Source organism: Pristiophorus japonicus, chromosome 1 (genome assembly GCF_044704955.1).
Source record: "Pristiophorus japonicus isolate sPriJap1 chromosome 1, sPriJap1.hap1, whole genome shotgun sequence".
Lineage (NCBI taxonomy): Eukaryota > Metazoa > Chordata > Chondrichthyes > Pristiophoridae > Pristiophorus > Pristiophorus japonicus.
Genome location: NC_091977.1, coordinates 176,097,464 through 176,124,498, shown reverse-complemented (window position 1 = coordinate 176,124,498; position 27,035 = coordinate 176,097,464). Strand labels below are relative to the sequence as shown.

The following is a 27,035-nucleotide window of genomic DNA, read 5'->3' as shown; positions in this document are numbered from 1 at the left end:
AGTGGATAACCTCACATTTATCCACATTATACTTCATCTGCCATGCATTTGCCCACTCACCTAACCTATCCAAGTCACTCTGCAGCCTCATAGCATCCTCCTCGCAGCTCACACTGCCACCCAACTTAGTGTCATCCGCAAATTTGGAGATACTACATTTAATCCCCTCGTCTAAATCATTAATGTACAATGTAAACAGCTGGAGCCCCAGTACAGAACCTTGCGGTACCCAACTAGTCACTGCCTGCCATTCTGAAAAGTACCCATTTACTCCTACTCTTTGCTTCCTGTCTGCCAACCAGTTCTCAGTCCACGTCAGCACACTACCCCCAATCCCATGTGCTTTAACTTTGCACATTAATCTCTTGTGTGGGAACTTGTCGAAAGCCTTCTGAAAGTCCAAATACACCACATCAACTGGTTCTCCCTTGTCCACTCCACTGGAAATATCCTCAAAAAATTCCAGAAAATTTGTCAAGCATGATTTCCCTTTCACAAATTCATGCTGACTTGGACCTATCATGTCACCTCTTTCCAAATGCACTGCTATGACATCCTTAATAATTGATTCGATCATTTTACCCATATCGATGTCAGGCTGACCGGTCTATAATTCCCTGTTTTCTCTCTCCCTCCTTTTTTAAAAAGTGGGGTTACATTGGCTACCCTCCACTCCATAGGAACTAATCCAGAGTCTATGGAATGTTGGAAAATATCTGTCAATGCATCTGCTATTTCCAAGGCCACCTCCTTAAGTACTCTGGGATGCAGACCATCAGGCCCTGGGGATTTATCGGCCTTCAATCCCATCAATTTCCCCAAAACAATTTCCCGACCAATAAGGATTTCCCTCAGTTCCTCCTTCTTACTAGACTCTCTGACCCTTTTTATATCCGGAAGATTGTTTGTGTCCTCCTGAGTAAATACCGAACCAAAGTACTTGTTCAATTGGTCTGCCATTTCTTTGTTCCCCGTTATGACTTCCCCTGATTCTGACTGCAGGGGACCTACGTTTGTCTTTACTAACCTTTTTCTCTTTGCATATCTATGGAAGCTTTTGCAGTCTGTCTTAATGTTCCCTGCAAGCTTCCTCTCGTACTCTATTTTCCCTGACCTAATCAAACCCTTTGTCCTCCTCTGCTGAGTTCTAAATTTCTCCCAGTCCCCAGGTTCGCTGCTATTTCTGGCCAATTTGTATGCCACTTCCTTGGCTTTAATACTATCCCGATTTCCCTTGATAGCCACGGTTGAGCCACCTTCCCTTTTTTATTTTTACGCCAGACAGGAATGTACAATTGTTGTAGTTCATCCATGCGGTCTCTAAATGTCTGCCATTGCCCATCCACTGTCAACCCCTTAAGTATCATTCGCCAGTCTATCCTAGCCAATTCACGCCTCATACCTTCAAAGTTACACTTCTTTAAGTTCTGGACCATGGTCTCTGAATTAACTGTTTCATTCTCCATCCGAATGTAGAATTCCACCATATTATGGTCACTCTTCTCCAAGGGGCCTCGCACAACGAGATTGCTAATTAATCCTCTCTCATTACACAACACCCAGTCTAAGATGGCCTCCCCCCTAGTTAGTTCCTCGACATATTAGTCTAGAAAACCATCCCTTATGCACTCCAGGAAATCCTCCTCCACAGTATTGCTTCCAGTTTGGTTAGCCCAATCTATATGCATTTTAAAGTCACCCATGATAACTGCTGCACCTTTATTGCATGCATCCCTAATTTCCTGTTTGATGCCCTCCCCAACATCACGACTACTGTTTGGAGGTCTGTACACAACTCCCACTAATGTTTTTTGCCCTTTGGTGTTCTGCAGCTCTACCCATATAGATTCCACATCATCCAAGCTAATGTCCTTCCGAACTATTGTATTAATCTCCTCTTTAACCAGCAATGCTACCCCACCTCCTTTTCCTTTTATTCTATCCTTCCTGAATGTTGAATACCCTTGGCTGTTGAGTTCCCAGCCCTGATCATCCTGGAGCCACGTCTCTGTAATTCCAATCACATCATATCTGTTAACATCTATTTGCACAGTTAATTCAACCACCTTATTACGGATGCTGCTTGCATTAAGACACAAAGCTTTCAGGCTTGTTTTTTTAACCAGCTTTGTCCTTTTAGAATTAGGATGTAGTGTGACCCTTTTTGTTTCTTGCCTTTGTTGACTTGGCCTTCCACTATTGCTTTTTACCTTTCTACCATATGTTTCTGACTCCATATTACTTCGCCCTGTCTCGCTGCATAAGTTCCCATCCCCCTGCCATATTAGTTTAAACACTTCCGAACTGCATTAGCAAATGTTACCCCCAGGACATCAGTTCCAGTCCTGCCCAAGTGCAGACCGTCCCTTTTGTACAGGCCCCACTTCCCCCAGAACTGGTTCCAATGTCCCAGGAATTTGAATCCCTCCCTCTTGCACCACTGCTCAAGCCACGTGTTTATTCTAACTATCCTGCTCCCTCTACTCTGATTAGCACGTGGCACTGGTAGCAATCCAGAGATTACTACCTTTTGAGGTCCTACTTTTCAATTTAACTCCTAACTCCCTAAATTCAGCTTGTCGGACCTCGTCCCGCTTTTTACTTATGTCGTTGGTACCTACATGTACCATGACAACGGCTGTTCACCCTCCCTCTCCAGAATGCTCTGCAGCCGCTCCGAGACATCCTGACCCTTGCACCAGGGAGGCAACATACCATCCTGGAGTCTCGGTTGCGGCCACAGAAACTCCTATCTATTCCCCTTACAATAGAGTCCCCTATCACTATAGCTCTCCCACTCTTTTTCCCGCCCTTCTGTGCAGCAGAGCCACCCATGGTGCCATGAACCTGGCTGCTGGTGCCTTCCCCTGGCAAGTCATCTGCCCCAACAGTATCCAAAACGGTATGTCTGTTTTGGAGGGAGATGACCGCAGGGGACTCCTGCACGACCTTCCTGCTCTTGCCTTGTCTCTTGGTCACCCATTCACTTTCTGTCCTAACCCTTACCTGCGGTGTGACCAACTCACTAAATGTGCTATCCACAACATTCTCAGCATTGCGCATGCTCCAGAGTGAGTCCATTTGCAGCTGCAGTGTCGTCATGCGGTCTGTCAAGGGCTGCAGCTGGACACACTTCCCGCACGCATAGTAGTCAGGGACACTGGAAGTGTGGGAAGTGTCCCTGACTTCCCACGTAGCACAGGAGGAGCATGACATGGGTCCGAGCTCTCCTGCCATAAGAACGTAAGAACACAAGAATTAAGAACAGGAATAGGCCATCTAGCCCCTCGAGACTGCTCTGCCATTCAAAAAGATCATGGCTGATCTGGCCTTGGACTCAGCTCCACTTATCCGCCGGCTCCCCATAACCCTTAATTACCTTATTGGTTAAAAATCTATCTATCTGTGACTTGAATACATTCAATGAGCTAGCCTCACCTGCTTCCTTGTGCAGAGAATTCCACAGATTCACAACCCTCTGGGAGAAGAAATTCCTTCTCAACTCGGTTTTAAATTGGCTCCCCCGTATTTTGAGGCTGTGCCCCCTTGTTCTTGTCTCCCCAACCAATGGAAACAATCTCTCTGCCTCTATCTTGTCTATCCCTTTCATTATTTTAAATGTTTCTATAAGATCACCCCTCATCCTTCTGAACTCCAACGAGTAAAGATCCAGTCTACTCAATCTATCATCATAAGGTAACCCCCTCATCTCTGGAATCAGCCTAGTGAATCGTCTCTGTACCCCCTCCAAGGCTAGTATATCCTTCCTTAAGTAAGGTGACCAAAACTGCACGCAGTACTCCAGATGCAGCCTCACCAGTATCCTGTACAGTTGCAGCAGGACCTCCCTGCTTTTGTACTCCATCCCTCTCGCAATGAAGGCCAACATTCCATTCGCCTTCCTGATTACCTGCTGCACCTGCAAACTAACTTTTTGGGATTCATGCACAAGGACCCCCAGGTCCCTCTGCACCGCAGCATGTTGTAATTTCTCCCCATTCAAATAATATTCCCTTTTACTGTTTTTTTTCCCAAGGTGGATGACCTCACATTTTCCGACATTGTATTCCATCTGCCAAACCTTAGCCCATTCGCTTAACCTATCTAAATCTCTTTGCAGCCTCTCTGTTTCCCCTACACAACCCGCTTTCCCACTAATCTTTGAGTCATCTGCAAATTTTGTTACACTACACTCTGTCCCCTCTTCCAGGTCATCTATGTATATTGTAAACAGTTGTGGTCCCAGCACCGATCCCTGTGGCACACCACTAACCACTGATTTCCAACCTGAAAAGGACCCATTTATCCCGACTCTCTGCTTTCTGTTAGCCAGCCAATTCTCGATCCATGCTAATACATTTCCTCTGACTCCGCATACCTTTATCTTCTGCAGTAACCTTTTGTGTGGCACCTTATCGAATGCCTTTTGAAAATCGAAATACACCACATCCATCGGCACACCTCTATCCACCATGCTCGTTATATCCTCAAAGAATTCCAGTAAATTAGTTAAACATGATTTCCCCTCCATGAATCCATGTTCCGTCTGCTTGATTGCACTATTCCTATCCAGATGTCCCGCTATTTCTTCTTTAATGATAGCTTCAAGCATTTTCCCCACTACAGATGTTAAACTAACCGGCCTATAGTTACCTGCCTTTTGTCTGCCCCCCTTTTTAAACAGAGGCGTTACATTAGCTGCTTTCCAGTCCGCTGGTACCTCCCCAGAGTCCAGAGAATTTTGGTAGATTATAACGAATGCATCTGCTATAACCTCCGCCATCTCTTTTAATACCCTGGGATGCATTTCATCAGGACCAGGGGACTTGTCTATCTTGAGTCCCATTAGCCTGTCCAGCACTACCTCCCGAGTGATAGTGATTGTCTCAAGGTCCTCCCTTCCCACATTCCCGTGACCAGCAATTTTTGGCATGGTTTTTGTGTCTTCCACTGTGAAGACCGAAGCAAAATAATTGTTTAAGGTCTCAGCCATTTCCACATTTCCCATTACTAGATCCCCCTTCTCATCTTCTAAAGGACCAACATTTACTTTAGTCACTCATTTCCGTTTTATATATCGGTAAAAGCTTTTACTATCTGTTTTTATGTTTTGCGCAAGTTTACTTTCATAATCTATCTTTCTTTTCTTTATTGCTTTCTTAGTCATTCTTTGCTGTCCTTTAAAATTTTCCCAATCTTCTAGTTTCCCACTAACCTTGGCCACCTTATACACATTGGTTTTTAATTTGATACTCTCCTTTATTTCCTTGGTTATCCATGGCTGGTTATCCCTTCTCTTACCGCCATTCTTTTTCACTGGAATATATTTTTGTTGAGCACGATGAAAGAGCTCCTTAAAAGTTCTCCACTGTTCCTCAATAGTGCCATCGTTTTGTCTGTGTTCCCAGTCTACTTTAGCTAACTCTGCCCTCATCCCACTGTAGTCCCCTTTGTTTAAGCATAGTATGCTCGTTTGAGACACTACTTCCTCACCCTCAATCTGTATTACAAATTCAACCATACTGTGATCACTCATTCCGAGAGGATCTTTTACTAGGAGATCGTTTATTATTCCTGTCTCATTACACAGGACCAGATCTAAGATAGCTTGCTCCCTTGTAGGTTCTGTAACATACTGTTAGAAACATAGAAACACAGAAAATAGGTGCAGGAGTAGGCCATTCGGCCCTTCTAGCCTGCACCGCCATTCAATGAGTTCATGGCTGAACATGCAACTTCAGTACCCCATTCCTGCTTTCTCACCATACCCCTTGATTCCCCTAGTAGTAAGGACTTCATCTAACTCCTTTTTGAATATATTTAGTGAATTGGCCTCAACAACTTTCTGTGGTAGAGAATTCCACAGGTTCACCACTCTCTGGGTGAAGAAATTCCTCCTCATCTCGGTCCTAAATGGCTTCCCCCTTATCCTTAGACTGTGTCCCCTGGTTCTGGACTTCCCCAACATTGGGAACATTCTTCCTGCATCTAACCTGTCTAACCCCGTCAGAATTTTAAACGTTTCTATGAGGTCCCCTCTCATTCTTCTGAACTCCAGTGAATACAAGCCCAGTTGATCCAGTCTTTCTTGATAGGTCAGTCCCGCCATAGAAACATAGAAACATAGAAAATAGGTGCAGGAGCAGGCCATTCAGCCCTTCTAGCCTGCACCGCCATTCAATGAGTTCATGGCTGAACATGAAACTTCAGTACCCCCTTCCTGCTTTCTCGCCATAACCCTTGATCCCCCGAGTAGTAAGGACTTCATCTAACTCCCTTTTGAATATATTTAGTGAATTGGCCTCAACTACTTTCTGTGGTAGAGAATTCCACAGGTTCACCACTCTCTGGGTGAAGAATTTTCTCCTCATCTCGGTCCTAAATGGCTTACCCCTTATCCTCAGACTGTGACCCCTGGTTCTGGACTTCCCCAACATTGGGAACATTCTTTCTGCATCTAACCTGTCTAAACCCGTCAGAATTTTAAACGTTTCTATGAGGTCCCCTCTCATTCTTCTGAACTCCAGTGAATACAAGCCCAATTGATCCAATCTTTCTTGATAGGTCAGTCCCGCCATCCCGGGAATCAGTCTGGTGAACCTTCGCTGCACTCCCTCAATAGCAAGAATGTCCTTCCTCAAGTTAGGAGACCAAAACTGTACACAATACTCCAGGTGTGGCCTCACCAAGGCCCTGTACAACTGTAGCAACACCTCCCTGCCCCTGTATTCAAATCCCCTCGCTATGAAGGCCAACATGCCATTTGCTTTCTTAACCGCCTGCTGTACCTGCATGCCAACCTTCAATGACTGATGTACCATGACACCCAGGTCTCGTTGCACCTTCCCTTTTCCTAATCTGTCACCATTCAGATAATAGTCTGTCTCTCTGTTTTTACCACCAAAGTGGATAACCTCACATTTATCCACATTATACTTCATCTGCCATGCATTTGCCCACTCACCTAACCTATCCAAGTCACTCTGCAGCCTAATAGCATCCTCCTCGCAGCTCACACTGCCACCCAACTTAGTATCATCCGCAAATTTGGAGATACTGCATTTAATCCCCTCGTCTAAATCATTAATGTACAATGTAAACAGCTGGGGCCCCAGCACAGAACCTTGCGGCACTCCACTTGTCACTGCCTGCCATTCTGAAAAGTACCCGTTTACTCCTACTCTTTGCTTCCTGTCTGACAACCAGTTCTCAATCCACGTCAGCACACTACCCCCAATCCCATGTGCTTTAACTTTGCACATTAATCTCTTGTGTGGGACCTTGTCGAAAGCCTTCTGAAAGTCCAAATATACCACATCAACTGGTTCTCCTTTGTCCACTTTACTGGAAACATCCTCAAAAAATTCCAGAAGATTTGTCAAGCATGATTTCCCTTTCACAAATCCATGCTGACTTGGACCTATCATGTCACCATTTTCCAGATGCACTGCTATGACATCCTTAATAATTGATTCCATCATTTTACCCACTACTGAGGTCAGGCTGACCGGTCTATAATTCCCTGTTTTCTCTCTCCCTCCTTTTTTAAAAAGTGGGGTTACATTGGCTACCCTCCACTCCATAGGAACTGATCCAGAGTCAATGGAATGTTGGAAAATGACTGTCAATGCATCCGCTATTTCCAAGGCCACCTCCTTAAGTACTCTAGGATGCAGGCCATCAGGCCCTGGGGATTTATCTGCCTTCAATCCCATCAATTTCCCCAACACAATTTCCCGACTAATAAAGATTTCCCTCAGTTCCTCTTCCTTACTAGACCCTCTGACCCCTTTTATATCCGGAAGGTTGTTTGTATCCTCCTTAGTGAATACCGAACCAAAGTACTTGTTCAATTGATCCGCCATTTCTTTGTTCCCCGTTATGACTTCCCCTGATTCTGACTGCAGGGGACCTACGTTTGTCTTCACCAACCTTTTTCTCTTTACATACCTATAGAAACTTTTGCAATCCGCCTTAATGTTCCCTGCAAGCTTCTTCTCGTACTCCATTTTCCCTGTCCTAATCAAACCCTTTGTCCTCCTCTGCTGAGTTCTAAATTTCTCCCAGTCCCCAGGTTCGCTGCTATTTCTGGCCAATTTGTATGCCACTTCCTTGGCTTTAATACTATCCCTGATTTCCCTAGATAGCCACGGTTGAGCCACCTTCCCCTTTTTATTTTTACGCCAGACAGGAATGTACAATTGTTGTACTTCATCCATGCGGTCTCTAAATGTCTGCCATTGCCCATCCACAGTCAACCCCCTAAGTATCATTCGCCAATCTATCCTAGCCAATTCACGCCTCATACCTTCAAAGTTACCCTTCTTTAAGTTCTGGACCATGGTCTCTGAAATTACTGTTTCATTCTCCATCCTAATGCAGAATTCCACCATATTATGGTCACTCTTCCCCAAGGGGCCTCGCACAATGAGATTGCTAATTAATCCTCTCTCATTACACAACACCCAGTCTAAGATGGCCTCCCCCCTAGTTGGTTCCTCAACATATTGGTCTAGAAAACCATCCCTTATGCACTCCAGGAAATCCTCCTCCACCGTATTGCTTCCAGTTTGGCTAGCCCAATCTATGTGCATATTAAAGTCACCCATTATAACTGCTACACCTTTATTGCATGCACCCCTAATTTCCTGTTTGATGCCCTCCCCAACATCCCTATTACTGTTTGGAGGTCTGTACACAACTCCTACTAACGTTTTTTGCCCTTTGGTGTTCTGCAGCTCTACCCATATAGATTCCACATCATCCAAGCTAATGTCTTTCCTAACTATTGCATTAATCTCCTCTTTAACCAGCAATGCTACCCCACCTCCTTTTCCTTTTATTCTATCCTTCCTGAATGTTGAATACCCCTGAATGTTGAGTTCCCAGCCCTGATCATCCTGGAGCCACGTCTCCGTAATCCCAATCACATCATATTTGTTAACATCTATTTGCACAATTAATTCATCCACCTTATTGCGGATACTCCTTGCATTAAGACACAAAGCCTTCAGGCTTGTTTTATTAACACCCTTTGTCCTTTTAGAATTTTGCTGTACAGTGGCCCTTTTTGTTCTTTGCCTTGGGTTTCTCTGCCCTACACTTTTCCTCATCTCCTTTCTGTCTTTTGCTTTTGGCTCCTTTTTGTTTCCCTCTGTCTCCCTGCATTGGTTCCCATCCCCCTGCCATATTAGTTTAAATCCTCCCCAACAGCACTAGCAAACACTCCCCCTAGGACATTGGTTCCAGTCCTGCCCAGGTGCAGACCGTCCGGTTTGTACTGGTCCCACCTCCCCCAGAACCGGTCCCAATGCCCCAGGAATTTGAATCCCTCCCTGCTGCACCACTGCTCAAGCCACGTATTCATCTGCGCTATCCTGCGATTCCTACTCTGACTATCACGTGGCACTGGTAGCAATCCCGAGATTACTACTTTTGAGGTCCTACTTTTTAATTTAGCTCCTAGCTCCTTAAATTCGTCTCGTAGGACCTCATCCCTTTTTTTGCCTATGTCGTTGGTACCAATGTGCACCACGACAACTGGCTGTTCTCCCTCCCATTTCAGAATGTCCTGCACCCGCTCCGAGACATCCTTGACCCTTGCACCAGGGAGGCAACATACCATCCTGGAGTCTCGGTTGCGGCCGCAGAAACGCCTATCTATTCCCCTCACAATTGAATCCCCTATCACTATCGCTCTCCCACTCTTTTTCTTGCCCTCCTGTGCAGCAGAGCCAGCCACGGTGCCATGAACTTGGCTGCTGCTGCCCTCCCCTGATGAGTCATTCCCCTCAACAGTACCCAAAGCGGTGTATCTGTTTTGCAGGGGGATGACCGCAGGGGACCCCTGCACTACCTTCCTTGCTCTACTCTTCCTGCTGGTCTTCCATTCCCTATCTGGCTGTGGACCCTTTCCCTGCGGTAAGACCAACTCGCTACACGTGATACTCACGTCATTCTCAGCATCGTGGATGCTCCAGAGTAAATCCACCCTCAGCTCCAATTCCGTAACGCGGACCGTCAGGAGCTGGAGGCGGATACACTTCCCGCACACATAGTCGTCAGGGAGACCGGAAGCGTCCCTGAGTTCCCACATGGTATAGGAGGAGCATAACACCCGACCGAGCTCTCCTGCCATGTCTTAACCCTTAGATACACTTAAACTGGTAATAACAATGTTAAAAGTTACTGACCAATATAAGAAGAAAAAGAAAAACTACTCACCAATCACCAGCCAATCACTTACCCCCTAGGCTGTGACGTCACCTTTGTTTTTTTGCCTTCTCCCTGTAGCTGCACCGGTACGCCTCTCGCCGACCCCGGACTCGCGCTGCTCCGAGCTCCCGCCTCCTCGACTGACTGCTCGAACTGCTCGACTCCCGCTGGCCTTTATAGGCCTCTCGCCGACCCCGGACTCGCGCTGCTCCGAGCTCCCGCCTCCTCGACTGACTGCTCGAACTGCTCGACTCCCGCTGGCCTTTATAGGCCTCTCGCCGACCCCGGACTCGCGCTGCTCCGAGCTCCCGCCTCCTCGACTGACTGCTCGAACTGCTCGACTCCCGCTGGCCTTTATAGGCCTCTCGCCGACCCCGGACTCGCGCTGCTCCGAGCTCCCGCCTCCTCGACTGACTGCTCGAACTGCTCGACTCCCGCTGGCCTTTATAGGCCTCTCGCCGACCCCGGACTCGCGCTGCTCCGAGCTCCCGCCTCCTCGACTGACTGCTCGAACTGCTCGACTCCCGCTGGCCTTTATAGGCCTCTCGCCGACCCCGGACTCGCGCTGCTCCGAGCTCCCGCCTCCTCGACCATCCCGGGAATCAGTCTGGTGAACCTTCGCTGCACTCCCTCAATAGCAAGAATGTCCTTCCTCAGGTTAGGAGACCAAAACTGTACACAATACTCCAGGTGTGGCCTCACCAAGGCCCTGTACAATTGTAGCAACACCTCCCTGCCCTTGTACTCAAATCCCCTCGCTATGAAGGCCAACATGCCATTTGCTTTCTTAACTGCCTGCTGTACCTGCATGCCAACCTTCAATGACTGATGTACCATGACACCCAGGTCTCTTTGCACCTGCCCTTTTCCTAATCTGTCACCATTCAGATAATAGTCTGTCTCTCTGTTTTTACCACCAAAGTGGATAACCTCACATTTATCCACATTATACTTCATCTGCCATGCATTTGCCCACTCACCTAACCTATCCAAGTCGCTCTGCAGCCTCATAGAATCCTCCTTGCAGCTCACACTGCCACCCAACTTAGTGTCATCCGCAAATTTGGAGATACTACATTTAATCCCCTCGTCTAAATCATTAATGTACAGTGTAAACAGCTGGGGCCCCAGCACAGAACCTTGCGGTACCCCACTAGTCACTGCCTGCCATTCTGAAAAGTCCCCATTTACTCCTACTCTTTGCTTCCTGTCTGACAACCAGTTCTCAATCCATGTCAGCACACTACCCCCAATCCCATGTGCTTTAACTTTGCACATTAATCTCTTGTGTGGGACCTTGTCGAAAGCCTTCTGAAAGTCCAAATATACCAAATCAACTGGTTCTCCCTTGTCCACTCTACTGGAAACATCCTCAAAAAATTCCAGAAGATTTGTCAAGCATGATTTCCCTTTCACAAATTCATGCTGACTTGGACCTATCATATTACCTCTTTCCAAATGCACTGCTATGACATCCTTAATAATTGATTCCATCATTTTACCCACTACCGATGTCAGGCTGACCGGTCTGTAATTCACTGTTTTCTCTCTCCCTCCTTTTTTTAAAAAGTGGGGTTACCCTCCACGCCATAGGAACTGATCCAGAGTCAATGGAATGTTGGAAAATGACTGTCAATGCATCCACTATTTCCAAGGCCACCTCCTTAAGTACTCTAGGATGCAGTCCATCAGGCCCTGGGGATTTATCGGCCTTCAATCCCATCAATTTCCCCAACACAATTTCCCGACTAATAAGGATTTCCCTCAGTTCCTCCTCCTTACTAGACCCTCCGACCCCTTTAATATCCGGAAGGTTGTTTGTGTCCTCCTCAGTGAATACCGAACCAAAGTACTTGTTCAATTGGTCCGCCATTTCTTTGTTCCCCGTTATGACTTCCCCTGATTCTGACTGCAGGGGACCTACGTTTGTCTTTACTAACCTTTTTCTCTTTACATATCTATAGAAACTTTTGCAATCCGTCTTAATGTTCCCTGCAAGCTTCTTCTCGTACTCCATTTTCCCTGCCCTAATCAAACCCTTTGTCCTCCTCTGCTGAGTTCTAAATTTCTCCCAGTCCCCGGGTTCTCTGCTATTTCTGGCCAATTTGTATGCCACTTCCTTAGCTTTAATGCTATCCCTAATTTCCCTTGATAGCCACGGTTGAGCCACCTTCCCTTTTTTATTTTTACGACAGACAGGAATGTACAATTGTTGTAGTTCATCCATGCGGTCTCTAAATGTCTGCCATTGCCCATCCACTGTCAACCCCTTAAGTATCATTCGCCAATCTATCCTAGCCAATTCACGCCTCATACCTTCAAAGTTACCCTTCTTTAAGTTCTGGACCATGGTCTCTGAATTAACTGTTTCATTCTCCATCCTAATGCAGAATTCCACCATATTATGGTCACTCTTCCCCAAGGGGCCTCGCACAACGAGATTGCTAATTAATCCTCTCTCATTACACAACACCCAGTCTAAGATGGCCTCCCCCCTAGTTGGTTCCTCGACATATTGGTCTAGAAAACCATCCCTTATGCACTCCAGGAAATCCTCCTCTACCGTATTGCTTCCAGTTTGGTTAACCCAATCTATGTGCATATTAAAGTCACCCATTATAACTGCTGCACCTTTATTGTACGCACCCCTAATTTCATGTTTGATGCCCTCCCCAACATCACTACTACTGTTTGGAGGTCTGTACACAACTCCCACTAACGTTTTTTGTCCTTTGGTATTCTGCAGCTCTACCCATATAGATTCCACATCATCCAAGCTAATGTCCTTCCGAACTATTGCCTTAATTTGCTCCTTAACCAGCAATGCTACCCCACCTCCTTTTCCTTTTATTCTATCTTTCCTGAATGTTGAATACCCCTGGATGTTGAGTTCCCAGCCCTGATCATCCTGGAGCCACGTCTCCGTAATCCCAATCACATCATATTTGTTAACATCTATTTGCACAGTTAATTCATCCACTTTATTGCGGATACTCCTTGCATTAAGACACAAAGCCTTCAGGCTTGTTCTTTTAACACCCTTTGTCCTTTTAGAATTTTGCTGCACAGTGGCCCTTTTTGTTCTTTGCCTTGGGTTTCTCTGCCCTCCACTTTTCCTCATCTCCTTTCTGTCTTTTGCTTTTGCCTCCTTTTTGTTTCCCTCTGTCTCCCTGCATTGGTTCCCATCCCCCTGCCATATCAGTTTAAATCCTCCCCAACAGCACTAGCAAACACTCCCCCTAGGACATTGGTTCCGGTCCTGCCCAGGTGCAGACCGTCCGGTTTGTACTGGTCCCACCTCCCCCAGAACCGGTTCCAATGCCCCAGGAATTTGAATCCCTCCCTGCTGCACCACTGCTCAAGCCACGTATTCATCTGCGCTATCCTGCGATTCCTACTCTGACTATCACGTGGCACTGTTCTAAGAAACAATCCCGTGTGCATTCTATGAATTCCTCCTCCAGGCTACCCTGTGCGATTTGATTTGACCAATCGATATGTCGGTTAAAATCCCCCATGATTACTGCCATTCCTTTTTCACATGCCTCTATTATTCCCTTGATTATTGTCCGCCCCACCGTGAAGTTATTATTTGGGGGCCTATAAACTACGCTCACCAGTGACTTTTTCCCCTTACTATCTCTAATCTCCACCCACAATGATTCAACATTTTGTTCATTGGAGCCAATATCATCTCTCACAACTGCCCTGATATCATCCTTTATTAACAGAACTATGCCACCTCCTTTCCCTTCTTGTCTATCCTTCGAAATTGTCAGATACCCTTGTATGTTTAATTCCCAGTCTTGGCCACCCTGCAACCACGTTTCTGTAATGGCCACCAAATCATACCCATTTGTAATGATTTGTGCCGTCAACTCATTTACTTTATTTCGAATGCTGCGTGCGTTTCGGTAAAGTGTTTTAATACTAGCTTTTAAACCACTTTGTCCCTTCCTATCACCTTGTGGTTTACACTTACCCCAGTGCTACTCTGCTCTGTTGCCTCCTGCCTTTTGCATTCTTTCTTGGGGTCCTGTTCATCTGCGCTCTCACCCACTCTAACTAGCTCAGAGCCCTCTCCTGGGTTCCGAATACTCCTCGCATTGAGGCACCGAGCTTTCAGGCTTGCCTTTTTATTACACTTTGACCCTTTAGAATTTTGCTGTACATTGGCCCTTTTTGTTTTTTGCCTTGGTTTTCTCTGCCCTCCACTTTTACTCATCTCCTTTCTGTCTTTTGTTTCTGTCTCCATTTTGTTTCCCTCTGTCTCCCTGCATTGGTTCCCACCCCCCTGCCATATTAGTTTAACTCCTCCCCAAAAGCACTAGCAAACACTGCCCCTAGGACATTGGTTCCGGTCCTGCCCAGGTGCAGACCGTCCGGTTTGTACTGGTCCCACCTCCCCCAGAACCGGTTCCAATGCCCCAGAAATTTGAATCCCTCCGTGCTGCACCACTGCTCAAGCCACGTATTCATCTGCGCTATCCTGCGATTCCTACTCTGACTAGCACGTGGCACTGGTAGCAATCCCGAGATTACTACTTTTGAGGTCCTACTTTTTAATTTAGCTCCTAGCTCCTTAAATTCGTCTCGTAGGACCTCATCCCATTTTTTTATCTATGTCGTTGGTACCAATGTGCACCACGACAACTGGCTGTTCTCCCTCCCTTTTCAGAATGTCCTGCACCCGCTACGAGACATCCTTGACTCTTGCACCAGGGAGGCAACATACCATCCTGGAGTCTCAGTTGCGGCCTCAGAAACGCCTATCTATTCCCCTTACAATTGAATCCCCTATCACTATCGCTCTCCCACTCTTTTTCCTGCCCTCCTGTGCAACAGAGCCAACCACGGTGGCATGAACTTGGCTGCTGCTGCCCTCCCCTGATGAGTCATCCCCCTCAACAGTACTCAAAGCAGTGTAACTGTTTTGCCATGACTTAACCCTTAAATTAATTTACTTACTAAAATTTACTTAAACACCAAACAGCTACTTCGTAGTTCGCTGCCAATTAAACCAATCTAAAAGTCAGTCTCATAGAGAGTTATACTTACCACTCAAACAGCCAACCACTTACCAGCTTGGCTGTGACATCACCTCTCAATTTCGCACCCCTCTATCTTTGTCTGCAGCTGGTTGGGCTGGTCTCTGGGCCTCCATCTCCTACTCTCGCACTCCTTATCAGCTGCTCTTGTGTCAGCACTTGTAGGAAAAACAAGACAAAACAGCACCTGCCACCCCCAGTTGCTCGAACTCACCCACTTATCAACTCACGAATGCTACTCTTTGCTGCTGCACTCCGTGCTCTGCACGAGCTGCCTCTTTTTAAACTGTATCTTGGTCAGATGACTCACTACTGGTCAGTTGTTTACAGAACTGTTTTTAACTAGCTGCTAATTGCCTCCTACTGGAGAGTTACCTGAAAGATTCCCAACTATTTAACTTTTCCCCTTTAAATTAAACTGCTACTTACTTAGAAGCTACTGGCAATTGCCACTGACAATTTACTCCAGCCTCCAAATGGTTTAAAAAGAATAACTCTTAAAACTCACCCACTTACCAAACTCACGAATGCCACTCTTTGCTGCTGCACTCCCTGTTTGCGGTCTTGTCATAAAACCAGGGGTATGATTTCCTTATTTTTTAAAACATAAGCTTCGCCCCAGTTGTCAGGATATGGGCCTTGTGCCATGTCTCTGGTGCAATATGGCACAGATTTGTTTCAAGAGATTGCAGTTTTGGTGCTAATGAATACCATTTTGGTCTGACTTTTGCATGAGACTCTAAGAAAAACTGTCAGCTACAGTAACCATGATTGCTACGGCCATTTTAGCTCCCCCCCCCCCCCCCCCGCCTACAAAACACACAAGCTCATTCTTACATTTTTCACATTTTATGGATGATTAGCTTTATCTGATTCTTGTCCCTTCAAGGACCAAAGTTGTTTTCTATTTTTAATGTTTGTTTCCTTGGCTTTAATGAGCAACTCCATGTTCAGGTAATTAAAAAAGACTAACGTAGCAGATTCAGTTCTTAATAGAAATATATATATACCTCCACTGATCTGTAATAACAATCATAATAAAAATGTCTAAACCACAAAATGGATTCAAACTGTTTTTAAAAGAAACCACAAACATTTCCAAACAAAGTTACAACTCTTGTTGATGCACACCAAGTTCACAGTATTCAATTGATGTGGTTAGTCAACAGAATGGGAGCATGAAGGCACTGCTGAAAAAACAGCCTCCATTATCCATGATCTACTTTCTTCCAACTCTTGTTTATGCACATAGCATCTACACAAGAAAGGAGGTTTAGAGTTTCGAAGAAGATAAGTTGCATTGCTTGTGATAGATTTAGTACTAAAATATTGATAGAGTGGGTAAAAAATGTAGTTTCAAAGATATTAAACATGAAAATAGGAGAATGATATTCAGAGATTCAATTCACAGTTCTGATTTTATATTAAGTGGAATCTAACCCTCTACATTGATTGCAAGCTGCCTAAATCCAGCCTCCAAGTGCCAGTGTAAACTTCCTAAATTCTGCATTTCAAATCAGCCCTACAGACAGTAATCTGACTTCTAGGATAAATGGTTGCTTATCCATAGTCACATACGCTTCATTGGGATCAATTTAGACTTTTGGGAGGCTGATTGGCGGTGTGCGCAGTCAGTCGCCCATATCCGCAGCAAAGCTGTGTGATGCCAAACTGGCATCCTAATGCAACTGACCAATAACAGTCTGCCCCAGCTGGCAGCAAGTTAAGTGTGGAAGGGGTCGCAATTGCGCTCGGGATTCCCAGAGGCGAAAGCAGCCCATATTATTTTTATTGGGCCTGGAATAGCACCCTGGGCCCCACAAAAATAATACCAAACTGACCTTTGCTGAGCCTCTTTGGCTCTATTGCCCCAGAAACTGATTGGAACGTTCACGGCACAAGCCCCAACCAGTTAGTCCTGGAGCCCTCTTTTCACATTGAAAGGAGTCAACTGCCTGAAACAAGCAGGCACTTTGTGCATCCAGTGGCAGGCCTAATTTAAAACAGAGTGACTACACTAGTTTTTTGTGTGTCCTTCTGCGCATGTGCGCATTGGACTCCGCCCCCTTTTTGAGCATGGGCCCTCACTTCGGTTGTGCATGTACAGTGCGACGTACGAGGAAGTCGGAAGTGGGGCCACGAGCCGCGTGGAGCTGCTGCTGGAGCTGCTTCTAGTTTTGGATTATTTGCAACATTTTTGCAGCCTTCTGTGGGATAGAAAACATTAGAGGTAGTGGGAGAGAGAGCAACTGGGGAGGGAGAGAGAGAGAGAGACTGGGGAGGGGAGAGAGAGAGAGAGAGACTGGGGAGGGGGGGAGGGAGAGCGAGAGACTTGGGGGGGGGGAGGGAGAGAGAGAGAGAGACTGGGGAGAGGGGGGGAGGGAGAGAGAGAGAGACTGGGGAGGAGGGAGGGAGAGAGAGAGAGAGAGACTGGAGAGGGGGGGAGGGAGAGAGAGAGAGCGAGACTGGAGAGGGGGAGGGAGAGAGAGAGAGAGAGTGGAGAGGGGGGGAGGGAGAGAGAGAGAGCGAGACTGGAGAGTGGGGGGGAGGGAGAGAGAGAGAGACTGGGGAGGGGGCGGAGGGAGAGAGAGAGAGAGACTGGGGAGGGGGGGAGGGAGAGAGAGAGACTGGGGAGGGGGACGGAGGGAGAGAGACAGACTGGGGAGGGGGGAGAGAGAGACAGACTGGGGAGGGGGGAGGGAGAAAGAGAGACTGGGGAAGGGGGAGGGACAAAGAGAGACCGGGGAGGGGGGAGGGACAAAGAGAGACCGGGGAGGGGGGAGGGAGAGAGAGACTGGGGGGGTGGGGGAGGGGGAGAGAGACTGGGGAGGGGGAAGAGAGCGAGAGAGAGACTGGAGAGGGAGGAGGGACAGAGAGAGAGAGAGACTGGAGAGGGGGGGAGGGAGAGAGAGAGAGCGAGACTGGAGACGGGGGGGGAGGGAGAGAGAGAGAGACTGGGGAGGGGGCGGAGGGAGAGAGAGAGAGACTGGGGAGGGGGGAGGGAGGGAGAGAGAGAGAGAGACTGAGGAGGGGGGAGGGAGAGAGAGAGAGAGAGACTGGGGAGGGGGGAGGGAGAGAGAGAGAGACTGGGGAGGGGGGGAGGGAGAGAGAGACTGGGGAGGGGGGGAGGGAGAGAGAGAGACTGGGGAGGGGGAGGGAGAGAGAGAGAGACTGGGGAGGGGGCGGGGAGGGAGAGAGAGAGAGAGACTGGGGAGGGGGGAGGGAGAGAGAGCGAGACTAAGGAGGTGGGGAGGGGGGAGGGAGAGAGAGCGAGACTAGGGAGGGAGGGAGAGAGAGAGAGAGAGAGAGAGAGAGAGACTAAGGAGGGGGGAGGGAGAGAGAGAGAGATTGGGGAGGGGGAGGGAGAGAGAGAGAGAGACTGGGGAGGGGGGGAGGGAGTGAGAGAGAGAGACTGGGGAGGGGAGAAGGGAGAGAGAGAGAGAGAGAGAGAGAGACTGGGAGGGGGGGAGGGAGAGAGAGAGAGACTGGGGAGGGGGGGCAGGGAGAGGGAGAAAGAGAGAGAGAGACTGGGGAGGGAGAAAGAGAGAAAGACTGAGGAGGGAGAGAGGGAGAGCGAGATTGGGGAAGGAGGGAGAGAGACCAGGGAGGGAGAGAGACTGGGGTGTGTGGGTGAGAGAGACTGGGGGAGGGGGGAATGAGAGAGAGAGACGGGGGGTGAGGAGAGAGAGAGAGAGAGACTGGGGGAGGGAGAGACAGAGAGACTGGGGGAGGTAGGGGGAGAGAATGGGGGGCAAGAACTTGGGCTGGGAGCAGTATGAACTTAGGCTGGGGTTGTCAGGAACTGGTGCTAAGATGGGGATGAGCTGTATCCTGTCTGGGCTCTGAAGTCAGAATGGCTCAAATTACACTTTGCAAAGTCACTCAGAACTTGGGCTGGGTGCTTCTAATTATTCATTCCAGAGAAACTTCTGGGTGCAGCTTATCCTCCAAGGGGACCAATCAGCAATCAGGTCATGTGAGCCTATCAGAGACAATCAGAGCTTTTTGCTTGTGCAAATAGCTGCGTTCAATTTAAAATAGTGCCAGCCACATTATCAGGGTTACTGAGACAGTAGGCTACCAACCCGATTTTGAGGCCATTACCACCCCATTAATAGCAGGTACAACAAGTTAAAATTGTGTTTCCTTCTGCCCTATATACATAGGAAATAGAAATAAATTAATTGCACATGACAGCTAGGTCACTAATTCAGTTTTACAGTTAAACATTTTTTTATTTTGATCCAGGAACACAGGAACAGAAGTAGGCCATTCAACCCCTCGAGCCTGTTCTGCCATTCAGTTAGATCATGGCTGAGCTGCACCTCAAACCCATTTACCCACCTTTGCTCCATATCACTTGATACCCTCACCAAACAAAATTATATCGATCTCAATCATGAAAGTCTCAATTGACCCGGTATCCACAGCCGTTTAGGGGGGGGTAGAGTTCTATATTTCCACTATGATTTGTGTGAAGAAGCACTACCTGATTTCACACCTGAATGACCTGGCTCTAATTTTAAGGTTTAATCTCCTTGATTAGATCATCCCGTAATCTTCCATACTCAAGGGAATACACCCTCATAATAGAATGTTCACATATATATTGCATTTTATTTCACACAGACACATGCATTAAGACTTTTAACAAAATTGTGTGCATTTAGATAGTTTTATTGTGTTGTTATTCTCATGTTTAAATCTTTTCATAGCCTTACCCCTTCCTATCTCTGCAACCTCATCCAGTCCTACGACCCTCTGAGAACTCTGCATTCCAACAACTTTGGCTTCTTATGCATCCCACACTCTTCACCCCACCATTGGTGGCTGTGCCTTCAGCCAACTAGGCCCTATTCAAGTTGTTGAACAGGATGCCGCACCATCTGATCAGTCTGAACAGGTGGCTGGGAAGGGGGTGGTTGTGATGAATAGAGTCAGTGGTTAAAAACTTATGGCTTTGGTCTTCCCAGTGTTCAGTTGGAGGAAAATTTGACTCATCTAGGACTTGTCAGTTAGACAGTAATAAAACACAGAGGTGATCGTAGAGTCAGATAAAGTGGTGGAGAGAAAGAGCTATGGATGACGTTACAGAAGACAAGCATGTAGATGAGGAAGAAGGATCAAGATGGGATCCTTGGCGAAATCCAGACTGATAATCTGGGGGTGTGAAGAGTGTCATTGCTAGAGATGTTATTATTGTATTGAGACAGTTGGGAGTGGAACCACACGAGGGCAATCCCACAGAGCTGGGAATTGGAGGAGAGGTGATGGTCATCATAGGCGGTCCCTCGAATGAGGATGACTTGCTTCCACAAGCGTTCACAGATGTTTCAATGAAGGACCTGATGTTCCAGTCCTGAACTCCAATTGAGGGGGTGGAAGATGCCTGTGCGTGGATTTTCTTAACATGTGGTGACCGTTGCACACCAGCCACCACACGGGCTCGACAGAGCTCGGCCTTTATCCAGTGGCAAGGGTTAACCAGGATGACTGGAGACCTGCTCTGCTGCACGGACCTAGTGCGCACACATATCGCAGTGTGGGCTGGCCCGTGCTGCCCTGGGCGCTCGCTTCTTCTGGGCCCCATACCCTCATTTGCTGCACCTCTGCCACGATCTCTTGCCTTTCCTTCGCCACAAACATTCGCCGCACCTCCACCACGATCCCTCACCGCTCCTCCGCCACAAATACACTCGCCGCACCTCCACCACGATCTCTCGCTGCACTTCCACACCAAACATTCGCCAAACCTCCGTCACGATCACCTACCAAATCTCAGCCACGATCCCTCATTGCTCCTCCACCCCGATCACTCGTCGCAAGTTCGCCACGACCCTCCCGCTCCTCTGCTGTACCAGGGCCCCGCCGATGTTCCTGTCCACGCTCCAAACAGCACATTGGGTCCTGATGACGTCACCCAGTCGCCCACCTCGAAGCCGTCGTACATTTGTGTCAGCTCGCGCTGGAAGCTGCAGTGGCTCCAGCTCTTTTTAAAGCCCTGACCTGCGGAGATGTACTCTCGCAGGTCGGGCTGGCCCACAATGTCCCAATGCCCGGCACTCTTTTTCTAGCCCCAACCTGCGGAGACCTGCAGGGTGGCCCACGATAGCATGGCTAACTATACTTAATGTTGCTGAGAAGTCAAGAAGGTATAACACACTGCGTTCACAGTCACAAAGGATCTAATATGTGTCTTTGGCCAAAGGTATCTCAGCGCTGTGAGCAGGGTCAAAGCCTGACTGGATTTGAACAATGAGTTTTGGAAGAGATGGGTACTGAGCTTGGAGACCTGGTGCCAGAGGACTGGAGAATTGCAAATGTTACACCCTTGTTCAAAAAAGGGTGCAAGGATAAACCCAGCAACTTCAACTTAACCTTGGTAGTGGGGAAGCTTTTAGAAATGATAATCGGGGACAAAGTTAACTGTCATTTGGACAAATGTGGATTAATTAAAGAAAGCCAACACTGATTTGATAAAGACAAATCATGTTTTACTAACTTGATCGAGTTTTTTGATGAGGTAACAGAGAAGGTCGATGAGGGCAATGCAGTTGACATGGTGTATGTGTACTTCCAAAAGGCATTTGATAAAGTGCCACATAATAGGCTTGCCAGCAAATTTGAAGCCCATGGAATAAAAGGGGCAGTGGCAGCATGGATACGAAATTGGCTAAGTGACAGGAAGCAGAGAGTAGTGGTGGACGCTTGTTTCTCGGACTGGAGGCAGGTTTACAGGAGTAGGTACTCGGACCACAGCTTTTCTTGATATATATTAATGACTTGGACTTGGGTGTACAGGGCACAATTTCAAAATTTGCAGATGACACAAAACTTGGAAGTATAGTGAACAGTGAGGAGGATAGAGATAGACTTCAAGAAGACATAGACAGGCTGATGAAATGGGCAGATACGTGGCAGATGAAATTTAACGCAGAAAACGAGGAGAGGCAATATAAACTAAAGGGTACAATCCTAAAGGGGTGTATGAACAGAGAAACCTGGGGGTATATGTGCACAAATCATTGAAGGTGGCAGGGCAGGTTGAGAAAGCTGTTAAAAAAGCATATGGGATACTTGGCTTATGATGAACGTTTATAAAACACTGGTTCAGCCTCAAATTCTGGGCACCGAATTTTGGAAGGATATGAAGGCCTTAAGAGCGGGTGCAGAAAAGATTTACAAGAATAGTTCTAGGGATGAGGGACTTCAGTTACGTGGATAGACTGCGGAAGTTGTTATCCTTAGAACAGTGAAGATTTGATCGAGGTATTCAAAATCATGAGGGGTCCAGACAGAGTAGATAGAGAGAAACTGTTCCCATTGGCGGAAGGGTCGAGAACCAGAGGACACAAGTTCAAGATAATTGGCAAAAGAACCAAAGGCAAAATGAGGAAAACCTTTTTTACGCAGTGAGTGGTTAGGGTCTGGAATGCACTGCCGGAGAGGGTAGTGGAGGCAAACTCAATTGTGGCTTTCAAAAGGGAATTGGATAAGTACCTGAAATTTAAAAAAAATTGCAGGGCTACGGGGAAAGGGCGGGGGAGTGGGACTAGCTGAAGTGCTCTTGCAGAGAGGTGGCACGGGCTTGACGGGCCAAATGACCTCTTTCTGTGCTGTAATCATTCCAAGATTCTGTGATTCTAAAGGGGAAAGAAAATTTAGAGATGGAATGGTATTCAGAAAGAACTATACTTTTTCGAAGGTAGAATACTGGTCATTAGGTACTTTTATGAAGTTAGAAGACTATGGGGGCGAAATTGCCCCTCTCCCCGATTGGGGGCGGTAACCTTCTGGGGCCGGGACTTCTGTTGTCCAGCCCGGAAGTCCTGCTCCTCACGTGGAATTGGACCGTGTGCCCCTCAGAGGAAGCGGAGAGCTGTCTCTGGCGCTCTGCTTGATTGGAGGGGCGTTACCTGAGCGGCACTGAGTCCAGTGCCACATGTAGAGCAGGCCAGCGCTATGCGGATGCTCCGGGTAGTATGCGCTACAATGCCCATCCCCTTCAATTGAAGGGGAGGACTGCTGTGCACTTTGCAGGCCCTTTAGTGCCACCAGGGATGTGATCGACTGGAGCAGTGGCCTGGTACCCAAAACAGTGCCGGGCTGCATGATGGTGGCCCTGTCGATGTGAGGGCTGCCATTGTCGGGCCGACACAAGAGTCAGCCGACAAAATAAAATGGCGGCCCGGGTGCTGAGGGCTTCTCTTACCATCCGCCCGTGCCAGCCTCATGCAAAGGGGTCGGCACAGGATGGTGAGGGGTCAGCGTGCACGGCAATGATGTCATCACCGTTTGTGTGCCCGGGGCACTAATCGCGCGGCGCTACTGGCACAGCACCCCCAAACCTCCTTGGTAATTTCCCCGGAGGTACCCCCTTCCCCCAGGTGAAAATGCCATTGCGCCTCCATGAGGCGCTAAAGGGGCAATTTCAGCCCCTATTTTTGTAGCATCAGTGCTATCACTGCTTTTCAGCTTTTCAAAGTATCATCATAATTGCTGCAATTTTGTTTCATTTACTCTGACCATAAAGAGCCAAGCTGAGACCTAGTCAAATACCGAGTTTGCTAAACAATTATAAATATTAGAGCTGGGAGTTCTATGAAATCTATTTCGGTAAATATCAGATTACATGACACTGGGATGGGGTCTTACAAAATGCACAGAACAAAAATATCATCTGAATGGAATGCAATTTAATTATTTGGTTTCTGATTAGTCAGATAGTGTTCCCATCCCCAGTCTGCTTCTCTAGCTATTAAGAAACCATTTAAGTTTTTTGTCATGAATAATATGTTTAATACAGTGGTTTTCTAATAGGGTAATTAATGTATGCTTAAGTATACCACCCATCATTCTTCTGTAACAATAGAAGTGGTCTTATATACCATTTAGTTTTGAGGTATGGTCGTTTGTGTTTTTTTATATGGATGGGTGGGAGAGGAAGATGGCAGAAATGCTCCTTTAGCTTTTTAAAATTGAGACCAGCAGTATCAACTTTAATTATTTAAATTTTCTGCTACATTTTCAATTATTACAATTGTTCTTTGGTTACAACATGATATATTTTACAAAAGCAAAGTACTGCGGATGCTGGAAATCTGAAAAAGAAATAGAAATTGTTGAAAATACTCAATTGGTCAGGCAGTATCTGTGGAGAGAAAAACAGAGTTAACGTTTCAGGTTGATGATCTTTTGTCAGAACCCTGACGAAAGGTCATCGACCTGAAATGTTAACTCTGTTTCTCTCGCCACAGATGCTGCCTGACACACTGAGTATTTCCAGCATTTTCTGATATATTTTACATTTGAACTATACAGTGTACCTGTCCAGTATCCATGCTGCTTGTGGTAAGGAATTTTAATAATTGATTGAGTTGTTAATGGCTTGAGACGGAATGCAAGGAGTAGCAATGGTGTTAACACGCACCACTGTTCTTGCCCATTATGCCAGTGCTTGCTGGGTTTTGGTTGTACAGGTTGAACCTCCCTCATCCAGAACTCCCTTATCCGGAACCACCCCTCGTCCAGAACCATTCCTGGCCACCGGGTAGCGCATGCGCAGAACTCCGACATGAACAAATTGAAGTCTTTCCTCACTGCCGACTCCCGCAATCGCTGGCCTGACCCCGCGATCCACCGCTCCTCCCTCCCCCCATGACCTCTCTGCTGCACTCCCAGTCCCAAACCAGCCAGCCCGATATCTCCTTGCTCAGTACCTGTACCATCCAATTTAACATGACCACCCCTCGTCCGGAAAAATCCCTTATCCAGAACAGGCCAGGTCCCGAGGGTTCCGGTTAAGGGAGGTTCAACCTGTATCATTCGAGCTTTAATAGTGACCTTATACAGCGGGCACTGGGAACAGATTTCAAAGGATTTGGCTCAGTTTCAGAATATACTTGATTTTCTCTGACTGCCTTATCCTCCTTAGTTGTTCATTCCACATTGCTCAAGTGAGCTGGTGACCCTCCGGCTACTGCTTCACTGGGATGCACCAATAAGCTACAGGTAGCAAGAAACTCATCACATTGCCAATATTGAGGTTAGGGGATGACTATGGGTTTATTGATCATCAACTGTACTATTTTCTTAAATCCTTTAATATTTCAGATCTCGTTTTTGATGTCCATTTACCTCAGTCGAGACCTCTCGGACGAAAGTTGCTCTGCCCTTGGACTGGTAATGCATTACCTCTACCTGTGCCAGTTCAGCTGGATGCTCATTCAGGTCAGTGCAGGGAATCTCTTATCAGCCAACCTAAGTCTTTAGCAAATTCGCCAGGTGTTGTCATTTACTCAAAACGAGTGAAACTAATGAAAGGAATGCATTGAGCAAGACTACAAAGGAATATCTTCCAACAGTCTGAGAAACAGACTTACTCATGGGACAATTTCTGTAATAACAATTAGTATTTTTCTGCACATAAGAATGAGGCACAACACTGATTAAGGATCCTTTAAAATTCGTTTTAAATCTATCTGTCTATATAAAGGTCTCACATCTAGCACACATCTGTCACACTACTAAGCATCAAAAATAGAAAAAAAGGCTCATTTTCTGCTGGATTTTTTTCTGACCTTAATAACCTGGCATCTCCCAAGGACAGGAACTAGGAAATTATCACCAGTTGGCAATCTACAGAAACTTACAATTGGTCTGCAGTAGACTTCAATGTTGGGACAGGTTAGATACGGATAGATTGTTCTTGATGTTGGGGAAGTCCAGAACCAGGGGACACAGTCTTCGGATAAGGGGTAGGCCATCTAGGACTGAGATGAGGAGAAACTTCTTCAATCAGAGAGTTGTTAACCTGTGGAATTCCCTGCGCAGGGAGTTGTTGAGGCCAGTTCATTGGATATATTCAAGAGGAAGTTAGATATGGCCCTTACGGCTAAAAGGATCAATGGGCATGGAGAGAAAGCAGGAAAGGGGTACTGAGGGAATGATCAGCCATGATCTTATCGAATGGTGGTGCAGGCTCGAAGGACCGAATGGCCTACTCCTGCACCTGTTTTCTATGTTTCTTTGTTTCACTTTGTGGCCTTTGTGTACCACTTTCTCAGAGGGATATCTGAGCAGTGGGCTAAAAAGGGAAACACCAGGATAAACACAGCTCCATCTTAGCAGTTAAACATCATGGGAAGTTTGCCAGCTCATCCACCGTAGCTTTAGCGGAAGAGCCGCAGAAATCTTGGAAAAATTATGCAAACGGCAAAGTTACTGCAGACGAGCAAGAGAACCTCCATGACCATGACCATGCTTCAAACTGCAGTCTGTCTGTCAACAACACCAAAGTGATCTGCTAGACCGGGGGTTCCCACATCACCAGCCTGCTGAGGGACCTGGCTTAGTTAGGACAGCAGTGGTACACCTGGTCAAATGAAGGGTACCAGGCCACCAAAGGGCACACGTGGGTCTCACCACATACAGGAAACTGATTGACTGAATAGGTTTTGTTGATGTGGAGTGCCCCGGGTGGGCTGACTTCACCCAGAAGTCACCGCTTTCTTCGGTAGGTAGGCACCGGAAATGTGCCCTAACTAGCACGGACCCTCACCATTTCCATGCAAAATTCGGGACCTCCCTCAACCCTGCAAAATTTGACGAGTCAGCAGCAGGTGGGTTTTAAGGAAGCTTTTAAAGGGGCAAAAGGAAGTGGAGGAGTTTAGGGAAGAGCATGAGGCCTAGGTGGTTGAAGGCATGACTGCCACTGGTGGGGTAAAAGAGTGAACAAGAGTCTAGAGCCAGAGGAACTGAGGGGGCTGGAGG

General features: G+C 47.1%; 1 protein-coding gene across 3 annotated transcripts in view; it reads left to right on the top strand.

Annotated features, from left to right (window-relative positions):
• The window catches only part of adgrv1 (adhesion G protein-coupled receptor V1), an 892,784-nt gene that overhangs the window by 679,048 nt on the left and 186,701 nt on the right, over nt 1-27,035 (top strand). For all 3 annotated transcript variants that reach the window (XM_070885047.1, XM_070885038.1, XM_070885028.1), the window contains one exon: nt 25,377-25,493. In XM_070885047.1, the coding sequence (XP_070741148.1) occupies nt 25,377-25,493 (117 nt within the window). The remainder of the gene's footprint in view (nt 1-25,376; nt 25,494-27,035) is intronic.